The sequence below is a fragment of the Amblyraja radiata genome, chromosome 4 (genome assembly GCF_010909765.2).
Source record: "Amblyraja radiata isolate CabotCenter1 chromosome 4, sAmbRad1.1.pri, whole genome shotgun sequence".
NCBI lineage: Eukaryota > Metazoa > Chordata > Chondrichthyes > Rajiformes > Rajidae > Amblyraja > Amblyraja radiata.
Genome location: NC_045959.1, coordinates 66336039 through 66360304, shown reverse-complemented (window position 1 = coordinate 66360304; position 24266 = coordinate 66336039). Strand labels below are relative to the sequence as shown.

The window sequence follows — 24266 nt, the reverse complement described above, 5'->3', positions numbered from 1 at the left end:
TACCAAAAAATGCCTCCCCAGCCTGTCTGAATGACTACCGTCCGGTGGCCCTTACCTCGGTAGTCATGAAATGCTTTGAGAGGCTGGTGAAGAAACACATCTGCGCCTTCCTCCCTCGGAACATGGACCCGTTGCAGTTCGCATACCGTCCGAACAGATCCACGGATGATGCGGTCTCCCAGGTCTTGCACACCGCTCTCTCCCATCTGGACAGCCAGAAGGGGGGCTATGTGAGGATGCTGTTCATAGATTACAGTTCAGCCTTCAACACGATAGTCCCCACCAGACTGGCCGGGAAGCTAATGGAATTGGGGCTCAACACCTCCCTGTGTGCCTGGGTCCTGGACTTTCTCACCGCCAGGCCCCAGGTAGTCAAGATGGGAGGGAATACATCGAAGTCCCTCACCCTGAGCACAGGATCGCCCCAGGGTTGCGTCCTCAGCCCCCTATTGTACTCCCTGTACACACATGACTGTGTGGCTAGGTTCAGCTCCAACTCAATAATTAAGTTTGCTGATGACACTGTGGTGGTGGGCCTGATCTCAGACAACGACGAGAAGGCCTACCGGGAGGAGGTGGCTGGTCTAGCACTCTGGTGCCAGGATAACAGCCTCCTCTTGAACATCAAAAAAACGAAGGAGCTGATCATGGACTTTAGGAGGGCACATCATCCGAGGACGTACACTCCATTGAGGATAAATGGCGATCCTGAGGATAGGGTGAACTGTTTTAAATATCTGGGAGTCCACATCTCCGAGGATATGACATGGGCATCACACGCCTCAGCACTCGTGAGTAAGGCAAGGCAGCGCCTTTACCACCTCAGGCAATTGAGGAAATTCAGAGTGTCTCCGAGGATCCTCCAGTGCTTCTACGCAGCGGCGGTGGAAAGCATCTTGTCCGGGAACATTACCATCTGGTTTGGGAATTGCTCTGCCAAGGACAAGAAGGCTCTGCAGAGAGTAGTGCGTTCGGCTGAACGCACTATGGGAACTTCACTTGCCCCCCTGCAGGAACTATACATCAGGAGGTGCAACTCCAGAGCCAACAATATCATGAGAGACCCCTTCCACCCCTGCAACGGACTGTTCCAGCTGCTACGGTCAGGCAAACGCCTCCGTTGCCATACGGTGAGAACGGAGAGGTTGAGAAGGAGTTTCTTCCCAGAGGCCATTTGGACTGTAAACGCCTATCTCACCAGGGACTAACTCTACTGAACGTTTTTCCTTCCATTATTTATTATGTAAAAGAATATGTGTGTTATGATTGTGTTTATAGTTTGTTTGGTTGTTTGGTTGTTTGTCTTTTGCACAAAAGTCCGCGAGCATTGCCACTTTCATTTCACTGCACATCTCGTATGTGTATGTGACAAATAAACTTGACTTGACTTGACTTGACTTGAGTGAGTGGTATTGTAGAAAGTGAATGTGATTGTCAAAAATTGCAGCCTGATCTTGATCAGTTGGGCAGGTGGGCTAAGAAATGGTTGATGGAATTTAATACAGAGAAGAGTGAGATGTTGCATTTTGGGCAGTCTAACAAGAGCAGGATCTACACAGTGTTGTAGAGAAGAGGGATCTAGGAGAGCAGGTACATAGTTTCTTGAAAGTAGCATCACAGGTAGATAGGGGGGTCAAGACGTTATTCAGCATATTGACCTACATCCGCCAGATTATTGAGTATAGAAGTTGGGAAGTCATGGTGCAGTTGTATAAAGCATTGGCGAGGCCACATGTGGAGTATTGTGTTTAGTTTTGGTCACAATGTTCTAGGAAAGATGTTGTCAAGCTGGAAAGGGTGCAGAGAAGGACGTTTCCAGGACTCAAGGACCTGAGCTATTGGGAGAGGTTGAGCAGGCTAGGACTTTATTCCTTGGATCGAAAGGGGATGAGGTGTTATCTTATAGAAAGGTATACGATTATGAGAGGAATAGATCAGGTTAAAGCACAATGTTTTTTGCCCAAATAAGGCATTTGAGAACCAGAGGACATAGGTTTAAGGTGAGGGGGTAAGATTTAATAGGATATGGGTATGGTTAATAGATGGTGGGTATATTAAACGAGCTGCCGGAGGAGGTAGATGATGCAGGTACTATCATAACGTTTAAGACATTTGGATAGATCCAAGGATAAGATAGGTTTAGAGGATTATGGGCGGGCAGGTGGGACTAGTGTAGATGGGACATGTTGGTCGGTGTGGGTAGGGTGAGCTAAAGGGCGTTTTTCATGCTGTATAATTATATAATAATAATAATAATAAATTTTATTTTTGGGCGCCTTTCAGACATCTCAAGGACACCTTACAGAGATTAACAGGAATAAAAAACATATAATCAGAATAAAATAAATAATAAAGACATCACAGAAACACAAATTAAAAACAGAATTCAGTCCAAAAACAAAAAATCAAAAACACAATGTGAAGAGAGAGCAGCGGCAGCTAAAGCGCGCCAGCGTCCACTCTCTCTTCACGGCAGCCATCTTGGACAAAGACTAACAGGATTACGTACAGACAAAAAATCATCCCCCCACAATGGATACCACTGTGGGGGAAGGCACAATGTCCAGTCCCCAACCCCAAGTTCACCCAAAGTCAGGCCTATTGAGGCCACCGCAGTTGCCTCTACGGAGGCCCGATGTTCCTGGCCGTTCTCACCGGGTGGTCTTGCCCCGGCGTCGGGAGAGTCCTCTCAGCGGCTGGGCCACCTGGAACAGCCGCTTCCTAGCTGGGGACCGCGGCTTCCGAAGCCGACAAGGCCGCGCCGGTTTGGAGCTCCCAGGCTCCCGATGTTAAAATCGGTGCCGCCCGCACCGCTCCGCAGACCCGCAGCCCGGAGGTGTTGAACTCGGCGGTCTCAGCTCACCAGAGCTCCAGCGCGGCGACCCAGGCAAGGCATCGCCCGCTCCTCTCCACGATAACGCTCCAGCGCTGTGCCGCCACCGAGGCCGAGGTGCTGGGCGGTCCCCGCCAGGAAACGGCGCTCCAGGCCCGCTGGTAGGCCGCGAGGACGGGTCGACGGGCAGCCCGGAGAAAAAGCTGCCTCACCGACCAGGTAGGGACCTAGAAACAAAATTGCCACCTACCCCCCACATTAAAAAGTCCATTTCTCCAAACGGACGAGACACAGGACTAACTAAAAACTATTTAAAAAGCGAATTAAACGGACGGCTGCTGGATAGCAGCCGTTCCCCAAGATGGCTCCTCCTCCTCCTCTATGACTTTATAACACTATGAATGTTGGAACATGAAATTTTGCTATCTATGATCTTGCACTTCCAATCTTCCTCATGAGCAATGGCACAGTTTGAGGCACTGCATGAAGGGTAGCTATCTATGTAGGAAAAGAGGAAAAATCAGAGCGTAAGTCATATACAGGCCATGGTCATGACGTTCCCAATGACTTGGTCATTATTGCAACAAACCTGGAATCATGCCAGCAAATTGTGCTGTGAACCTCCAACAGTGAAGTCGGAAGAATCAGCAAGGACAAAGATATTTTACAGATGTTCATCTTTACAATAAATGCAGTTTGATAACAATAATCGCTATGGTAACCCTTCTTGTTTCCCAAGTGCACACATGCCTGCTGGTTTATTATTAACAAATCACATGGGCAATGTGTTATTTTTAGTAGCTCAAATCTATTAGAGATGCTAAAACTACCTGCAGAGATGCTAAGACATGATTGTCCCACAGGTAGTTATTGCAAAACTCTTCAGCATTGCATGGTACATTGTGGAACATTCTCTAACAGCTCAACTATTATTAGCAGTTTTATAAAACCAACATGTAGTAGTATGATATCTCTAACAACTGATAATGATGTGAAACAAAAATTATGTAATAGTATAGATGTCACCTTCTGGAAGGCAGGGATATTTTTTGATTTAATTATTTATAATGCCACTAAAACAAAGCAAATTTGGTGCCATTGGATATTTCCCTTTCATATTCATAGATTAATATCCTTTATATCAGATTTGTGAAATTCATTATTCTTCATTGAAATAAATCATGAGAATGGAGCATTTGAAGAAATCTTTTTTGTGGTATTGGCATATTGTCATGCACAATTGGGATGATTTTATCAAGATTTAATGTAAGATTAGCAATGAATACATACCAAAAGCCATTATATATTGTTTAGGTGAAATATTGTTCAGCTCACATATTCAACTTGAGTTAAAGTCACTTTTAGCAATAAGCATTCGGAAAAGTTATTTATTTTTGTGGTGCTCAGAAGAAAGAGTGTGTTCTCAGTCATTCAACATCTCAGGAATCATAGACATGCAGAACGCAGGAGTCCATTTATCATCATGTCTGTTTCAATTAAAAGCGATCTACCCAGATTAATCCCGGAATCCATTCGTCTGGCAGGTCATGGGTCTTCAAGTACACCTCTATGTACTGTTTAACTGTGAATAGCATTTCTCCCTTTATCACCTTTTCAGGCTCTGAGTTCCAGGCCCATATCTCTCCCTGGGTAAAAAGTGCTTTCCCATTTTTGCTTCTGATCCTCATACAAAGTATTTTAAAACTATGCTCGCTGTTTTTTGACCCACCGACTAAGTAGGATCTCCTTGTTTATCTGGATGCTTAATAATTGTATACACCTCTCCAACCTCATAGTCATATTATTATTATTATTATTATTATTATTATTATTATTATTATTATTATTATTATTATTATTATTATTATTATTATTATTATTATTATTACACTTTATTACAGACTCAAGGTCCAAATAAAAGACGACATTACATAGAATACATTGCATATAAAAACACAATGAATTAGATATAAAAGCTTAGTAAATTACTTATGAGCACCATAAATTATATACAGAAACACAATACATGGTTTAAGATCCAGAATTAAAAAAAGATCAGTGTCCTACAATGAGACAACTATACCAATGTCTCCACAGCTGGGATTGACAGAGTGATACTATGTGCAATCAGGCCTTTCGGCCCAACTTGCCCACACGTCCCAGCTACACTAGTCCCACCTGCTTGTGTTTGTTCCATACACCCACCACCCTCTGTGTGAAAAAGTTACCCCTCAGATTCTCGATTTACCTACTCTGGGCAAGAGTCTCTGTGCATCTACCTGATCTATTCCTCTCATGACTATGACATTGTCCTCCATCTCTCTTGTTCCAAAGAAAACTACTGAAGATTATCCAACCTTTCATCACATTTACACTTTCCCAGTCCTGGCAACATTGTTGTAAATTTCTCAAAACATGAGCTTATTGTTAATTAACATTAGTAAATTAGAACATATGGCCATTGCCACTTTGCTTTCTGTAGGACGTCACTTTGAGAAAATTGGCATTTGCTTTTCCAACTTTACAATTGTGAGTCCAGTTTAAAGGTCCATAAGTGGCTGAGAAGTTTATTTTAGAACAGAGAACACTAAAAGAATGTAACTTTGAGAGACTGGGATAGAATGAACAGGAAGGACCTATTTCCCTTGGTAGAGATGCCAGTAGTTGACCTACCAACGTTAGGTGACCTACTTACATATTTTTGACTGAAGGCTTTTAAAAAGTACTTGGATATGCAGTTGAAGTGCTGCAATCTGCAAGGCTATAGACTTACAGATGGAAGGTGGGGCAAAATTGGAAAGCAATGGGCCAAACGGCCTCCTACTAAGGTGCGAGTTTCCATGTTTTCCATGGCTTTCTGGTCAGTGGTTTCTTTATTACTAGATTGTAATTCAATAAATATTTTGATTTAATGATATTCACTGATTGTGTTAAAGGGATGATTGCAAACAGAGTCTTGCAGTCTCACAATGGTCAACACACTGTCTCACAGAGTTAAGGGAACTGAAATTATTTCTGCCTATTCAATGCGACCCTAAGAACCAGATGGAAGGCTGATGAACGTATTCAGAACAACTACATTCATTATTGCTACGTCTTTTTTACTTCAGCTCCTCTCTTGTGCTATCATCAGATAATTTGACACTTTTTCACCAAGGTGTAAAGGAAATGAAGTTGGCCTCAAAGTGGCAACCATTGAGAGGAAGTTAAAAGCATCCTTGCAGGTCTTCTCAAATGTGCAAAGGCAGTGATGAAGCGATGAAGTGGAAGAAGAAAATTATTTGCCTCTGTGCTGACTGCAACTCTTCTCTTCCTTGCACCCACTGTCTCTCTCGTAGATAACTTTTCTTTTTTTTATGTCTCTTTTTACATATATATAATTTTCTTATATCTATTTGTTTACACCTTCCCCGGCTGCTGGTGTTCCTGATGTCAGCTTTCAGATCTGCTTTCTTTACTGACTCATTCCCAATTGTATAAAGCAAAAGGATGCTATTAGGGTCATACTGCCATCTCAGCATCATCGCATAAGTGAACAGGCTTCTTGTAAACTATACATCCTATTGTTTGGCTGTCTTATTGTCTAGCATTACTTTACACTTGCTGTCACTCCTAATGTAATTCCTATGGAGTGTCAAATTTGCTGATGGCAGCAAAAGGAGAAGAGTTAGATTATAAAGATGAAGTAATAATGCAGTTGCTCTGAATAAAAAGGTCACAAGGTCATTTCATAGGCTGAGGAAGATCAATCAAATTTCATTAAATCAGGGAAGATTAAAAAGGTTATCTCCTTTGGATTTTAAAATGACGGGTATCAGTAAAATGGGTCGAAGGAAGTATTTTGCATAAAAACCAGGGTAGAGTAATGAGAGGAGGAGAAGGGTTTCGGCCCGAAACGTCACCTATTTCCTTCGCTCCATAGATGCTGCTGCACCCGCTGAGTTTCTCCAGCATTTTTGTGTACCTTAGAGTAATGAGAGGGTTTGTTTTATAATCAGAAAGTTAGAGAAATTATCTTTTCTTTGGTGCTCCCAATGGCATTCACCTCTTGCAGTCATTGCATTTCAGAACATCTGCAGCCTGTGATTTTCCGAGAGGAAGACCACAAAATGCCCATGATTTCCATGAAATCTCTTGCTATCTGCTAGGAATGGTCATTGCAAAATTGCTCACAAATTCAGCTAATCTAAGAACCAAGGAGCTTACAGAAATTTGGTGACTTTTGAACAAGAGTGGCACATAAATATTCAGAATGGATCTGTACTGGTCACTTATTGAGTAGGGAACAGAGGGAATGGACAAGGAGCAGGCAGATACATAAAAATTGAATTTTTGATAATAGGATTGGCCTATTTTATTCTGATTTCTTTTCTTCAAGCAGTTAAATTATTTTTCATTTCTTCCACCTTCATTCTAAACGATTTGAAGTACATAACACTTAGTTTAATGCAGAATAGATGTTTTAGTGTTTCTTAGTGAGCATATTATTGAAACCATTCATTGCTTTTATGTTCCTTAAATCATTTGCACACATTTCTGTTGATCTCTTCATTTCTAACGCTGATCCAGAGGAAATATCAGCCTTTGAAGAAGTGCTCATAAAGTGATCCATTTTCCATTTTGTACTCATGGAAAGATCTTCACTGAATGTCTTCCGTGGATGACACAAATAAAATATGGAACCATTCGATGTGGCGATGGCAGAGTTAAGATCCTAATGTAAGATGTTATCCCGTTTAATCATTTTTAATTTACTGTACTGCAGTTGCATTAGTCTTAATACAACAAATTTAATTAAATGGGAGGACTAGCCAATAGGCAGAACGGCACAAAGATTTAACATGCTGAAGAGCAGCAAGATCTTCTGATGCAAGAAATCCCGGTTCTGGATCTAAACATTTCTCAACGCTGGTGATACATATCCCACACCAAAACTTTTTTGATTTTGGTAGATTTTGCTGCAATTTTAATGTATTTTATTGTACATCTTGAATTTACTGATGATTTGCAGAAAACAGACCATGCCTACATTGGTATTTATACGCAAAACAGTTAGGATTATAATGAGCAGATTATAATTGAGCAGATTAACGCAAAGTGAAGTATTCAACTGATAAACTTGACAAGCACTGAAATAAACCCACAGTGATAGATTCAGTTTTCTCCAATGAATGGTGAAATCCAAAAGCAAACTTCTTTAAAAAATGAATGAAACACAGGGGAATCAGCTGTTCCGATGAAGGGTCTTAGATCTGAGGCATTTAATGTTTCCTTTTCTGTAGAATTTGCCTGACCCACTGTGTTGTTCCAGCAGTTTTCACCTGTGAAACAGCATTTCACAATTAAAAAAAATATTATTTCTTTCTAATACAAGCCTACACATGCCTTGATATCCCAAATTGTATCATTTACAACAAATCTGTCAAGAGAGATCTTTGCTTAAAATAATTGTTACTACAAATTCTACTCCAAATCAACTGATGCCCACAGCTACCTTGACTATCCCTCCTCTTACCCTGACTCTTGCGAAGACGCCTGGCCTCATGGGCCTGTCCCACTTAGGCGATTTTTTAGGCGACTACAGAAGACTGCCGAAAAATTTTCACCATGTTCAACAGTGGCGACAATTTGGGCTGTCGTAGGTTGTCGTAGGTGCTGTCATAGGTTATCACCAGGTTAACGTAGATTGTCGCCAGGGACATAGGTTGTCGCCGGTGCTGACTTTGGTGAATTCTATTGTCCTAGTCGCTGGCAGTCACCTAAGAAATCACTTAAGTGGGACAGGCCCATTACTCTCAGTTTCTCTGTCTCCACTGCATCCACATGATGCATGTGATTTGTGTGATCAAGTTTACTATAAATTATCAAATATTGCAACAACAGGAAGAAATAAATTCATTTGCAAATCAGGCAGTATGTTTATCAGAAAAATGTAGCCAAGTACACCTGCCTCAATTTCATTGTTCTTAGTTTGTCTCCAAGAAAGACAAAGGAGTATTTTAATCTATACCAGTGAGCTTGCCTTGATGGCATTCAGTATTAAAGTGGTTAGCTTTCTTGATTATTTCAGTAAATTGGAAACATGCAGAATCAACTTGGCTTGAATAATAATAAATCACGGTCAAACTGAGACTTGAGTCAACTGTGATAGGATACATTTCTCATACCTCGCCCAAGCAGAATATTGAGATATAGTTGTGGAAATATCAGTTGGCAGTTATTTCATTGATAATGTTAATCATGTCTTCAACAAATGTCATGTACAGGTATTAAGATGCTCCCTCGCAGACAGAAATGGTGGAAGCACAATCATTGTTTGTTTTAAGTCCAATTACTGACTAATTCCCATAATAATAAAGGAATGCTTTAATACATTTTTACTGCCAGGGTGTTTAGAACATAAGAAACACAAGAAATTAAAGAAGGTGAAGGTGATTCAACCCCTTGCTACTGCCATTTAATAAGATAATGATGAAACTTTTTATAGCAGTAACATATGCTTGCACTAACTCATGGATTCCCTTAAAATCTTGAAATCTATTGATATGGGTAGAGAATACCAAATCCTATCCTTTACATGACAACATTTCTTCTCATCTCGGTCTTGAACAAGTGAACCCATGTTTTGAGACCGTGGCCTCTTTTACTTGACATTAATACATTGATCTACACTATCAAGCCACATGGAACATTTTGTAGATTTCAATGAGATCCTCTGATTCTTCGAAAATGAAGAGAGTATACAATTAGTTTATTTAATTTCACATCAGAGTTCAAAATTGAGGGATTAAGTGGTGCCAAAATCATGTCTCCAATATGACAACAGTAACTCGGGGCCTCTGTTTAGACATCCATAAACAAGGAGAATGCTTATGAATTATTTTCTGTGCCCAAGGTTTACATCTTGGTACAACAGAAGGGGTTTTCACTTGTAGATTCCAGTTGTATTGTCACCCGAGCAACAATCTTAGGAGGCCCTTGGGGGCTTCAATTGCAGGCGTAGATTTCTCCTCCTTTGCAAGTCCATATAATTTGGCATGTTCTTCCAAAATAAACTAATCACGTCACAGCACTAGTTCAGGCAAATAAACCCCTCTTGGATGACCCCCCTCACAAATGATTTCAGTCAACACTTTTGGAAGTTTCTTGGCACTCTTATCAGCTCGAGCAGACCCACCAGTCACATTCACATCATGGAAATTCACACAATTAATGCAATAAAACCATCTCCAAAAACATCCAAAAATCTTCTCTCTTTCCCCTGCATTGATTTCCTATAATTTTCCTTGCCTTCCCTTGAATCATTAAATAATACTAAGCAGAACGTGACCTTTGACTTTGATCATCTACTCAAAGAGTTATTAATACTTCAGTTTTGGAAAGCACTCCACTCACTTCATGATCAACACATTTCATTGCAAGCTGAGCCTTTCACATGCTCTTCATTCCATTATTTTCCCTTCGCGATTCAATCATAAAAACATAGAAACATAGAAATTAGGTGCAGGAGTAGGCCATTCGGCCCTTCGAGCCTGCACCGCCATTCAATATGATCATGGCTGATCATCCAACTCAGTATCCCGTACCTGCCTTCTCTCCATACCCTCTGATCCCTTTAGCCACAAGGGCCACATCTAACTCCCTCTTAAATATAGCCAATGAACTGGCCTCAACTACCCTCTGTGGCAGAGAGTTCCAGAGATTCACCACTCTCTGTGTGAAAAAAGTTTTTCTCAAATCGGTTTTAAAGGATTTCCCCCTTATCCTTAAGCTGTGACCCCTTGTCCTGGACTTCCCCAACATCGGGAACAATCTAATTTTGCATTTCCCATTTCATTGGGAAATGCAAAACCAAAAAGTAAACTACAGGTCTGGCTATCCGAAGTAAAAGCAGAAATGGTTGGAAAAGTTTTATAATGGTTGAAAGAGACTGATGTGGGTTCTGACCAGTGCCTCTGACAAATATTCAGCCACTTCCTCATAAGGAAATCCCAACAACATGATATCCGACAGTGGAGCTTTCTCTAGCTGGGATTCCTCAGCATGGTGCTGAGCTATCTGCCCCTGCAATGCTACACTGGCCAGATCTGCCAGAGGACCGAAGCCTCCCCCACTCCCCACCCCCTCTCCTCTCCCCCCTCCCCCTCCACCTCCCTCCCCCTCCCTTCCCCCCTCTAGCCCCACTCCCCCCCTCCCACCCCCTCTCACCCCTCTCCCCCCCCCTGTGTGTGTGGGGGGGGGGGTGTTTGTGACACCGCAGCCCCCCCTCCCCCCCCCCGCAACCACGTGTTGAGGGGACGGGACCCAACGGGTCCCCCTTGGTCTAGTTTTAGGAATTGACTCAGCACATTCAAAGTTGAGGTAGGTAGATTTTTGAATCATAAAAGAGTCATTAGAGAAATGGAGACTCAGAAAATGGGGCTGGGGGCAGAGGTCAGATCAGCCACGTTATTACAAAGGAAGAATAAGCTCAAGAGACTGCATTGCTTCCTGCTGCTCCTGGTTTGTTTACGCTCATGATGTCCTTTTGCTGGCATTCGCTTGCTGACTTGAGACAAATGAGATGGATAAAAGACAATATAATCCAAGAGACTGGCACATTTCCAGAGTCCAACATTTCCAGAGTCATTGTGCTAGCAACTTTTGGGTAAACAACAAGGTTAGCAGCATGGTAAAAGTCAAAAACAACATCAGGAAGATGAAGAAGTTATGGTTTGTGCCCTAACATGGTTTTGCTATTTGTGAAAATGTACTCAAAATTTTTGAAATAAAAATTTATGAAAAAAAAGTGGATGTAATTTAAGAATTACATTATGACGATCACTGATCTAGTGAAGATACTGGATTGCTGACCTAAACTAAACAGATAGCTCCAGGATGTGCTGAGCTGACATCCTAAAAAGGCAGAGGTACAATTAGCATCAATACTGTTGAGCTCAGGCCTGGGTTTTTCCTCCTGAAGTCTCCAGTGACCTCTACCTGAAGTGTATACATGTAGACATTTGTTGGTAACAGAACTACATTCAGGTACCTTTCGACTAGGTATACAGTTCATCGTCAAAATGAGGAGTTAGGAAAGAAAAAAACTGGCAGAGAAATAAAAAAAGTTAATTGCTTGTTTACAATTTTCAAATTTCAAAGCGTGGCACGGTGGCCAGTGGTAGAGTTGCTGTCGTACGGCGCCAGAGACCTGGGTTCGATCCTGACTATGGGTGCTTGTCTGTACGGAGTTTGTATGTTCTCTCCATGACCGCGTGGGTTTATCCCAGATGCTCCAGTTTCCTCCCACATTCCAAAGACGTACAGGTTTGTAGGTTAATTGGCTTAGTAAAATTGTCCACGATGTGTGTAGAATAATGTTCATGTGTGGGGATCGCTGGTCAGCGCGGACTTGGTCGGCCGAAGTACCTGTTTGCATGCTGTATCTCTAAAGACCCATACCTCAAAAATCAGAAGGCCCACTTCCAAATTGGATCGGTGGCAATTCTAAACCAGACTATGATGTTTTGTGGCGAAATAATGATAATGACAGTCAATTTTCATTTTGTTCATTTTGCATAATAAAACTCTTTCAATTTTCTTTGAACCCTCTATGCAGGATTCGTTCCAGTAAGAGACTCTTGTTATTGGTCGGTGGATTGCCTCCTGGTCCAGATCGACTTCCAAGCAACTTAGTTCAGTATTATGATGAAGAGAAGAAAACATGGAAAATTCTTACAAGTAGGTGTGGGCCCAAAATCATCCCATTAATTTCTGAGTGTGGCTGTTGGAAACTATCCTGCATTGTTGAACAAGGGATCTGGAATCAGTGTACGCTTTGATTGTCCTTCTGTCCATCTCAGTCATCCTTTCTGCAAGTGACTTGTAAAACTTTTGTGTTGATTGTGCTCAATTACTGTACATAATTCATTCCATTTCAGCAGTGAGTCGTTTTTTTTTTTAAGCAAAATACTTCTCTGAATTACTTGGTCTTTAGATAGACTCAAAATGCTGGGGTAACTCAGCGGCACAGGCAGCATGTCTGGGGAGAAGGAATGGGTGACGATTTGGGTGGAAACCTCCTTTTTGAGATGCTGGTCTGAAGAGTGGGTCTCGAACCAAAACATTACATTGAAACATATAAGATTGTTAAGGGTTTGGACGCGCTAGAGGCAGGAAACATGTCCCCGATGTTGGAGGATTCCAGAACCAGGGGCCACAGTTTAAGAATAATGCCCCTGTCCCACTTAGGAAACCTGAACGGAAACCTTTGGAGACTTTGCGCCCCACCCAAAGTTTCAGTGCGGATCCCGGAGGTTGCAGGTGGTTGCCGGAGGATGCAGGTAGTGGAAGCATGTAGGGAGACTGACAAAAACCTCCGGAAACCGCACGGAAACCGCACGGAAACCTTGGGTGGGCGCAAAGTCTCCAGAGGTTTCCATTCAGGTTTCCTAAGTGGGACAGGGGCATAAGGAGTAAGCCATTTAGAACGGAGACGAGGAAACACTTTTTCTCACAGAGAGTGGTGAGTGTGGAATTCTCTGCCTCAGAGGGCGGTGGAGGCAGGTTCTCTGGATGCTTTCAAGAGAGAGCTAGATAGGGCTCTTAAAAATAGCGGGGTCAGGGGACATGGGGAGAAGGCAGGAATGGGATACTGATTGGGGATGATCAGCCATGATCACATTGAATGGCGGTGTTGGCTTGAAGGGCCGAATGGCCTACTCCTGCACCTATTGTTTATTGTCTATTGTGTCTATCTTCGGTTTAAACCAGCATCTGCAGTTCCTTCCTACTCACTTGGTCTTTAAACAGATTCATTTTTTGTTCTTTTGGTAAGCTATTGTTGCTCATGACTGATTGATCCTGACTGAAATACAACGTTGCGGGAGTCCTTAAATGAGTTCAACCCACTTTAATGACAGTTATCTTCAATCATTTCTTCTGAAAGATGTAGTCTTTTGCTAAGTGTTCTGAATAATATTTTACTGTACTCAAACCACAGAAACACTGGCCAGATCTACCAGAGGATCAGAGCCTCAATTCATTTCAATTGGAATCCGTGGCCTCTAATTTAGTTTAGAGATACAGCGCGGAAGCAGACACCGAGTCCACGCTGACAAGTGATCACTCCGAACATTAACACTATCCTACATACACTAGGGGCCATATACAATTTTACCAAAGTCAACTAACCTATAAACCTGGACATCTTTGGAGTGTGGGTGGGAACCGAGCTCCCAGAGAAAATCCACATGGTCACAGGGAAAACGTACAAACTCCATTCAGACAGCACCCATAGTCCTGATCTAACCCGGGTCTTTGGGGCAGTAAGGCAGCAGCCTTACTGCTATGCAACTGTGCTGAAGATTAATCAAGTAAATCTCATAAATATCATATTACGGTGAAACAAATTAACAAGTAGGTACATGGTCAAAGGGCTGGGTTCCAAGGAGTATTTTAAAGAATAAAAGAGATCAAGAGGTATCTTGGTCGACGTGGCCAAGTTGGGCTGAAGGGCCTGTTTCCATGCTGTATAATTCTATCACTCTATGACTCGAGGTGGAGAAGCGTAGGCAGAATATTCCAGAGCTGAGGACTTAGGTAGTTGTATTTAGCACAATTAATAGTGAAATGATCACGTGTGGGGATAATCAAGAAACTAGCACTGAATCAGTGCGACTGAGATAGTGATTGAAGACTAAAAAAAGGAGTGAGTTATGGTCAAGGAGGAGTTTCAACAGAATGATTATAATAAAATGGTTAATATTACTACTAATAATAATAACATATAAATACTGCAAATGCGCACTAAATGTTTAATTGCCAGAAACAAGATTTCAGATAGATTTACTCATGATTCCAGCGTCTGCAGGCTATTGTATCTGCGTTCTATTGCTCCACTACGAAATCTCTTCAAAGTATGGCCATTTTGAAGAAGTTCCCCTCTCTCTGATGAAAGTTCCTCAGACTCCCTTCTACAGTGTCTCAATGCTCTCCTTCTGATACCTGCTGCTCTCCTGTTCTTTGACCATGTTCTGACCCAGACTCCCTACGACAGTCACGTGTCTTTCCTCAACACTTCATGCCATCTTGTTCCATGTCACTTCCAGCTTCGTTTCTTGGCATCCCAGTTGTGGCCTGGCCGACATCTCAGGTACCTATACTCCATCCATTACTATTCCCAACCATATCCCTCTATGTCCTATGATCTACACTATCCACTGCGCATCAATACCTTTTAGTCAGTCGCTCCAGGCTTCGCTCTCCCATTCATGCCTTGGACCACACCTCCGCTACATCTTCTGCCAGATCCATGGCGCCAACCAAAGCTTCCTTTTCTATGTATCCACTGATGATCATAAATGTGCACGCCTACAAACTAGGACTCCCTCTACAAGATGCTGCTGAGGCCTATTGCTCTTCCCATAACATTGGTAATGCTAATTCCCCCATCTCCCACTCAGGTACGTGGACAGGAAAGGATTTGAGGGATATGGGCCAAACACCAGCAGGTGGGACCAGTGGAGTGTCTTGGTTGGGCTGAAGGGTCTGTTTCTGTGCTGTATGATGCTTAGACTACCAAACAACAATGACACCTCATGCACCTTATCATCCCAAGTATTGTCAAATTTACATGTTACAATGTCCATAAACATTATAAACCATGTAAAATGGATATACAGATGGTGATGTCATATAGTTTGGGTATTTAATTTCAAAGATGATGACTTAATTCAGGCAGAAAAAGGAATCAGTTGCTAGCTGTAAAAATTTAATTGATTGAAACATCGGCTTAAAAATAACTCATAAAGCATAATTTGTATTATGATGTGATTAAGGAAACAATTATGGTAGATTGGTGACAGGATACTTAAGTAGTTATGAACTAGGCAATATATGATACTGAAATTTCACGTTATTTTTACCCTTTTTGAGGAGTTTTACCAAGATGTGTAAAGGCACTGTGATGGTGCCATCACATCACTGACAAAAGGCTTGGAGATTTAAGATCACTTTGAAATTGCTCTACAGGAAAGGAAGATGTAGAAAAGGAATTAAGGGGGATGTGAAATATGTTCCCCATTTACAGTTCAGTTTATTGTCATGTTTTCCAAGGTATTAGATTTTGATTTAGCTCTTAGGGCTAAAGGAATCAAGAGATATAGGGATAAAGCAGGAACGGGTACTGTTTTTGGATGATCAGCCATCATCGGCTCGAAGGGCCGAATGGCCTACTCCTGCACCTGTTTTCTATGTTTCTATGCTTCTATGTTTCTATGGTACAGTGAAAAGCCTTTGTTGTGTGCTATCCAGTCAGCAGAAAGACAATTCATGATTACAATCAAGTCAATTACAATGTACAGATACATGATGGAATATCTGAGAGGAGTTTTAGAAGATCAGTTAAAGTAAGAAATGTTGCTGTAGGAATAGAGATTTAAGAGTGTGGAGCGATTGTAATTTGTGATTGTAGATCTGCTTTGGTGACTAGTATGCAAATAATTATCTGGGTTGGGCGCCATCTTGGGAGCACCTGTTCAGGCAATCTAATTTGGCCACTTTTCTTCTTCTCTCAGACTGTGGCAACCCCAATCTTGCTGATATACAGGTAATTCATTGTGGGTCATTTTCATCCCTCCCAGCCTTTCCTTTAAGCAAACTGAATGGCATTTAATGCTCAGAACTTGCCAGGAAAACATCTGTTCAAAAGTTTTATCAGCAGTGAATCATTTAAAATAATCTGAGCAAAACATTTTGTCATCGCGTCTTCTGACGATTGTCATTACTTGTTTAGTCTAGTATTCAAAAACATTAGTAATTTCTCATTATGGTTTGTGAAGTTACTGCAAAAATTGGATGCTTATTCAAGCAGAACGCTTTAAAACATTCTTTGACCATATTTAAGACATAGAGCTCTTTAAAGGCTCAGAGGTCTTCAAATGAATGTCTGATGATGAGATTTAACGGATAAAGATTGATCCACAGGAGGCTCCCCGGTATTGACTGACGTTTATTACAAACCCTCTGACTCCCACAACTATCTCGACTACACTTCTTCCCACCCTGCATCTTGCAAAGACTCTATCCCCTTCTCCCAATTCCTCCGTCTATGCCATATCTGTGCCCAAGATGAGGTGTTACATACTAGAACATCGGAGATGTCATCATTCTTTAGGGAACGGGGGTTCCCCTCTTCCATCATAGATGAGGTCCTCACTCGTGTCTCCTCGGTATCCCACAGCTCTGCCCTTGCTCCCCCTCCACCAAGTGGCAACAGAGACAGTCCCCCTAGTCCTTACCTTCCACCCCATCAACACATAATTTTCCAAAATTTCCACCACCTCCAATGGGATCTCACCACTAACCACATTTTTCCATCTCCTCCCCTTTCCACCTTCCGCAGAGACCGTTCCTTCCGCAACTTCCTGGTTAACTTATCCCTTACCACCCAAACCACCCCCTCCTCAGGTACCTTCCCCTGCAACCACAGAAGATGCAACACCTGTCGCTGTACCTCCTCCCTCAACTCTGTCCAGGGACCCCGACGGTCCTTTCAGGTTTGACAGAGGTTCACTTGCACCTCCTCCAACCTCATCTACTGCATCCATTGTTCAAGATGTGAACTCTTATACATTGGCGAGACCAAACGCAGACTGGGCGATTATTTCGCGGATCGGAACACCTTCGCTCAGCCGTGAATTAACCTTATCACCGGGTTGGTGGACACTAAATTCTCCTTCCCATTCCTATACAGACCTTTCTGTCCTCGGTCTCCTCCATTGTTACAGTGAGGCTAAATGCAAATTGGAGGAACAACATCTCAAATTTCGCTTGGGCAGCTTACAGTCCAGTGGTGTGATTATTGATTTCTCTCACTTCAGGTAGCCCTGGCATTCCCTCTCTTTCTATCTTTCCCCCACCCAAGCCACTCTAGTTTCTCATTTTCACTCTACAGACAACTTACAATGGCCTGTTTCCTTTATCATCATCACATTTTTACATATCTTTCATTCATTGTACTTTATCTCTCCACATCACCGTCTATATCTCTCGTTTCACTTATCCTGAACCAGTCTGAAGAAGGGTCTCGACCCGAAACCCATTCCTTCTCTCCAGAGATGCTGCCTGTCCTGTTGAGTTACTCCAGGTTTTTGTGTCTATTCCCGGCATTGAGGATGACTTACTTACACTTGTGCTTTGTAGGCTTGGAAGAAACATAGAAATATAGAAAATAGGTGCAGGATTAGGCCATTCGGCCCTTCGAGCCAGCACCGCCATTCAATATGATCATGGCTAATCATCCTAAATCAGTACCCCATTCCTGCTTTCTCCCCACATCCCTTGATTCTGTTAGCCTTAAGAGCTATATCTAACTCTCTCTTGAAAACATCCAGTGAATTGGCCTCCACTGCCTGCTGTGGCAGAGAATTCCACAGATTCACAACTCTCTAGGTGAAGAAGTTTTCCCTCATCTCAGTCTTAAATGGCCTACCCCTTATTCTTAACCTGTGACCCCTGGTTCTGGACTCCCTCAACATCAGGAACATCTAGCCTGTCCAATCCCATAATTTTTTAATATGTTTCTATAAGATATCCTCTCGTCCTTCTTCATTCCAGTGAATACAAGCCCAGTCGATCCATTCGTTCATTAGGGGCTATGTGAGAGAACTGCTGACTCTTCCAACGACACGGGAGGTGATTGATGATGGGGCAGCCTGTGGGTAGTCTGTGAAGAGGTTCACATCTTCCCTCATTTAAACTTCTTTGTGCTCCCAGTGCATGACCTTTAGTTTCCCAAAATCATTGCAAATGCTCCTTCTCTGCATTGAACGATTATAGTCCAGAGATTGCCAGGAGCCACTGGGAGTGCATCAGTTAGAGGTACAGAGCCACATAGCAGGGAAACAAGCTCTTCAGTCCAAAACAGCGTTTAACATATTTGCGAATCTTGTCCACCGTCTACCTGGTCGTCTCTTTGCATCTTAGACTGCACAGTCACAGACTGCACAACATATTCGTGAATTTTGTCCACAGTCTACCTGGTCGTCTCTTTGCATCTTGAACTAGTATCTGTTCTGGAGACCGGAGTTGGGCATGGGATCATTATGACCCGCACCATGTACCCAACCAAGTGAAGCCGTAGCTTGTGTTGTTGGCCTGGGAGAGGACACCATTGTTGTTTCACTTATTCTTCCAGTGAAGTTGCAGGATTTTGCAGAGACATTGTTGATGCTGTTTTCCAGTGTCTTCTGATGCCCGCTGTAGGTAGTCCTGATTTCAGAAGCATTTAGGAGGGCAGGGACCACAGTTGTCCAGTGGATCATGAGCTTCATGTCACATGCGGGTCTTGGTCTTCAAATATCCTTTTCCTCAATCAACCTGTGCCTGTGCTGGTGCACTAAGGACGGTGGTTGAATTGCATCATTGATGTCTGCCTTTGGCAAGGGGTAGACATTGGAAGCAGATCATATTATCCAGCGATACCATTAACTTATTATTGAGGGAATTAAGATTCAACAGGCCTCTGTAGTTGAGGGCAGATATTTTACCCATTTTGAATGTAAGGCCCATCCTCTCATCTGTTTCAGTGAAAGTGTCGATGATGGCTTGGAGCTCTTCTGAGTGTGAGCAACTGCAAATACCATCTGCATGCTTCAGCTGGACAACTAAGTATCGGATGACCTTGATTCTGTAGTGTCGTCACCATAAGTTGAATTGCTTCCCATTCATTTTGAAGATTTTGCTCCGCTCCCATGGGAAACGTCAAATGTGACATGCAACATGTCAATAAGACACGTTGAGAAAAATGTTGGAGTAATGACGCAGTCTTGCTTAACTCTTATCTTCACTAAGAATTAGTCTGATGTAAGCACATTGATAAATATTAGGTCTTGCATGCCAGCATAGAGCATAGAGCAAGATAAGATGGTGTCCAATTTCTGTGGGCATACGAAGGTGAGAAGAGTGTTCCACAAGAAGACGCAGAGTGCTGGAGTACCTCATTGGGTCAGGCAGCAGCTCAGGAGAACATGGGTAGGGGACACATATTCCACAGTTCTTCTCGAGTAATGATCATCTACTCTGTGATTGATTGCAGAGGAATCAGCCGTGACAATACATTGAGGAGGTTTGGGGGTCTGGGGATACAAGTCTTATGCTAGTCTCTAAACAGGAAGCGTACCTTTTTTTCAATAGAATGAAACATACATATTGAAATTGATTGATTGATTGAATAAGTTCATTGGCCAAGTATTCACATACAAGGAATTTGCCTTGGTGCTCCGCCCACGTGACAACATGACATACAGTGACAGTTACGAATGATACATAAAACATTAAACATTAATAATAAAACATTATTTATTAAACATGTTAATTAAATAAAATACCAGAGCAAAAGGAGGCTACAGATTTTTGGTTATTGAGTAGAGCTACAACTGTTGGAAAAAAAGCTGATTTTATGTCTGGCTGTGGCAGCTTTGAGACTGGAGTCGTCTTCCGAAGGGAAGTGATTCAAAGAGTTTGTGGCCAGGATGAGAGGGGTCAGAGATGATCTTACCCGCTCGCTTCCTGGCCCTTGCAGTGTACAATTCGTCAATGGAGGGAAGGTTGCAGCCAATAATCTTCTCAGCTGATCGGACGATTCGCTGCAGCCTCCGGGTGTCGTGCTTGGTGGCTGAGCCAAACCAGACCACGATGGAGAAGGTGAGGACAGACTCTACGATGGCCATGTAGAATTGGACCATCGTTGCCTGTGGCAGATTGTGCTTCCTCAGCTGCCGCAGGAAGTACATCCTCTAGTTGTGCCTTTTTTACTATGGAGTCGATGGTAGCCCCACACTTAAGGTCCTTGGAGATGATGGTTCCCAGGAACTTAAAAGACTCCACAGATGTGACTGTGGTGTTGTTGATGGTGAGTGGGGTGAGGGGAGGGGGAGTTCTCCTAAAGTCTACAATCAATTCCACTATCTTAAGAGCATTGAGCTCTCGGTTGTTGCTGTGGCACCAGGACGCCAGCTGTGACACTTCCTGTCTGTAGGCAGATTCCTCCCCATCCTGGATCAGTCCAATCAGGGTTGTGTCGTCCGCAAACTTGAGAAGCTTGACAGAGGATTCAGTGGTGGTGCAGTCATTGGTATAGAGAGAGTAGATGAGAGGGGAGAGTACGCAGCCTTGCGGTGCTCCTATGCTGAGTCGGAGATGTGCTTTCCCAGCCTCACATGCTGCTTCCTGTCTGTCAGGAAGCTGGTGATCCACCAACAGAGGGGTTCAGGCACAGTCAACTCGGAAAGTTTGGAGTGTAGTAGCACTGGCACAATGGTGTGGAATGTAGAGCTAAAATCAACAAAATCCTCGCATAGGTCCCCTGGCGGTCTAGGTGCTGGAGGATGAAGTGCAGGCCCAGGTTGACTGCGTCATCCACAGATCTATTGGCCCGATATGCAAACTGCAGAGGGTCCAGCAGGGGGTTCGTGATATTTTTCAGCTTGGCCGGCACAAGCCTTTCACGGGTCTTCATGACTACAGAGGTCAGTGCGACAGGACGTGCCTTTTTGGGTACAGGGACAATAGTGGAGACTTTGAAGCAGGTAGGGACAGTACATGTTTGCAGGGACTGGTTGAAAATGTCCGTGCAGACCGGTGTCAGTTGTTCGGCACAGAGCTTGAGAGTAGAGGGGGAAACATTGTCCGGTCCTGGAGATTTCCGGCTTTTCTGCCTTCTGAAAAGCCTTTCCACTTCCTCTATTTTTATTGTTGATGATGGAGAAGTGATGTTGTGTGGCACGGAGGGTGTGGGTAATTGGGTATGAAGTGGTGACTGGAGACGGGTGGGTGGGAAAGGGTCCAGTCTTTTCAGACTGGACCCTTTCATGGTCATTTGATTCTGTCAGCGTGACCCCAATAGCAATTTTCAGGCACAGGACATGGGCAGTGCTCTGTGGATGGCCCAGGGCATTTGTTCATGCTGCGGGGTTTGGAACATCAGATGTGTTGCTCCCGGTCCCACAAGATAAAACTGGCAACTAGATGAGCAAAACAAATGGGGCAGAAACAGAATGCATGATTCTGAGGCCAATTAATAAGCCTATTGAAGTATTTAGCATGTAGATATAAGGAACTGCAGATGCTGTTCATTTGAGGTAAACAAGTGGTGAACCTGTCCAAGACTGACCCCCACTATGTTTCCCTCTTGGGCCTTATTGTTTTACCTGCTGCCAGATTTGAACTGCCAATTTGCTTTGGCTTAGGAGCCAGGAACAATTGAACCTAGCTGTATTTAACCATAATTTTCCCATGGTTTGCCCCCAGTGGACAGGTTACTTGGGTTTCCCATTGTGAACTGTGAGCAGGTTGCAAAATCACTTCGAGAAACAACTGCAGATGCTGGTATACAAAGAAAGGCGCAAAATGTTGGTGTAACTGAGTGGGTCAGGCAGCATCACTGGAAAACATGGATAGGTGGGGGAAAGCTGGACGAGAGGAGGGGCATGACAAACTCTGATAAGTGATCGGTGATTACAGGTGAGGGGGGGGTTGGGGGGGGGTTGCTGGTAGGCAAATGGTTGGACAAAGGCCAGAGGTTAAAAGGTGTGCGATAAGAATAGATGTGCAAATTGTGAAGCCAGAGGAAGGAATGTACAGGAGGGGAGAAATGGGTGCATGCTCAGGGTTGGGCACAGGGTAGAGAGGGGGGTGGGGGAAAGGAGGGGAAAAGAGAGGGGTGGCGTCTGTAGGTTATTTATCTAAAATTGAAGAATTCAATGTTCATGCCCTTGTTGCAAGCTACACAAGAGGAATATGAGGTGCTCTTCCAGTTTGCGTGTGGTCTCACTCTAGCAACGAGAGGGCCCAGGACAGATTGGTCACTATGAGAATGGGAAGGGCAGATAAAAGGCTTAGCAACCGGGAGAACCAGTCGTCCTTGGCAGACCGAGCGGAAGTGTTCGGTGAAACAGTCGCCGAGTCGACGCAAAATCAAATTCACTTTGTAGCCATTGCAGACACAAGTTATACCTTGGGCCTAGACATCATGTGCTCATCACTTGGCTGTCTGCAATGCTTAAGACCTTCATACCATTAGTAGGAAAAGGTTTCATGGCTTTGCCTGAGACGGATGGGTTTCTGCTCCACTGCCTATTCCCATCCACATAAGTACCTTATTATATTGAAAAGAAGCCCACTGAAACTGGTCCCTTAATGTTCCAAAGGCAGCATGGCAGCCCTCAGCCTGAATTCCCATTCTCATCCATGTTATCAAGGAGTAAGCTGAGCAAATAACGGCAATTTCATTTCTGCTTCAAGCATACATTATGAGGTAAGTCACCCTGAGGCACTGTCGTGGAGAGATAAAAATAAACTAAAACTGGGTCAAAAAAGAGGCACAGTGTATATTTTCTCAAAAGCATCACCAGAAATGTCCAATTAGTCTGCACATGAACAAAATTATTCTGCTAAAAATTATGCACTGAATATTCGTGTTGATGAAATGTTAGTCTATAATAATCAGCAGCACTCCAGGAAAGTGATATTAGCCTGCTAGCGATATTAGCAAATGAACACTTAAAACGCTTGATATAAAAAGGTTAGTGTCTGCTTCAAAATAGTGGCAGAAACAGTTATTTGACAGCATTAAGCATTAGTCCACTAATATTAATAGCAGTAATATCCAGGCTATAGTACAGTTACCCAAGTGACTGCAACTGTGGGATTACTGAACATCAAAATCCATCGATTGTTGTGGGATGTCAGGCTCAGTAAGTGATTTGTCTCATGTGGGCCATGAAAGTTTAAAACATTCTGTGTGTTGTACTTGGTATCCATAGTTAGTTACCAATAACACATGACCTTGATGATTACTTCGTATTAAAAAGGAACATTTCAGACGCCGCTACAGGGCAGCAGAGCGACGCAGTGCTAGAGTTGCTGCCAGAAAGCGGCAGAGACCCCAGTTCAATACTGACTATGGATGCTGTCTATACAGAATATACAGAATAGATAGATTCTACCTGTGACCACTTGGATTTACCCAGGTCCTCCAATTTCCTCCCCATACTCCAAAGATATACAGGCTTGTAGGTTAATTGGCTTCAGTAAAGTTGTAAATGGGCCAAAGTATGTAGGATGTGTATGGGGTGATTGCTGGTTGGCATGGACTCAGTGGGCCAAAGGGCCTGCTTCCGTGCTGTATAGTCTAAAATCTAAAGTCTACTTCACCCTGAGTTTTTCATGTCAGCAACACTAACCTGAGATAGAAAAATTAGGATTATGTGTCTGATAACTTTGGGCACCATATCTGAGGAAGGATGTGCTGGCCCTGGAGATGGACCTGAGGAGATTTACAAGAATGATTCCAGGGGTGAGTGGGTTTAGATGAATGGGGGGGGGACCTCAATGAAACGTACAGAATAGTGAAAGGCTTGGATAGTCTGGATTTGGAGAGGATGTTTCCACT

The 24266-nt window shown here is 43.1% G+C and overlaps 1 protein-coding gene across 1 annotated transcript in view; it reads left to right on the top strand.

The window, feature by feature from the left end:
• Window positions 1–24266, top strand: part of klhl14 (kelch like family member 14) — a 149481-nt gene that overhangs the window by 4693 nt on the left and 120522 nt on the right. Inside the window, exon 3 of the mRNA XM_033019674.1 lies at window positions 12432–12553. Coding sequence (XP_032875565.1) covers window positions 12432–12553 — 122 coding nt within the window. The remainder of the gene's footprint in view (window positions 1–12431; window positions 12554–24266) is intronic.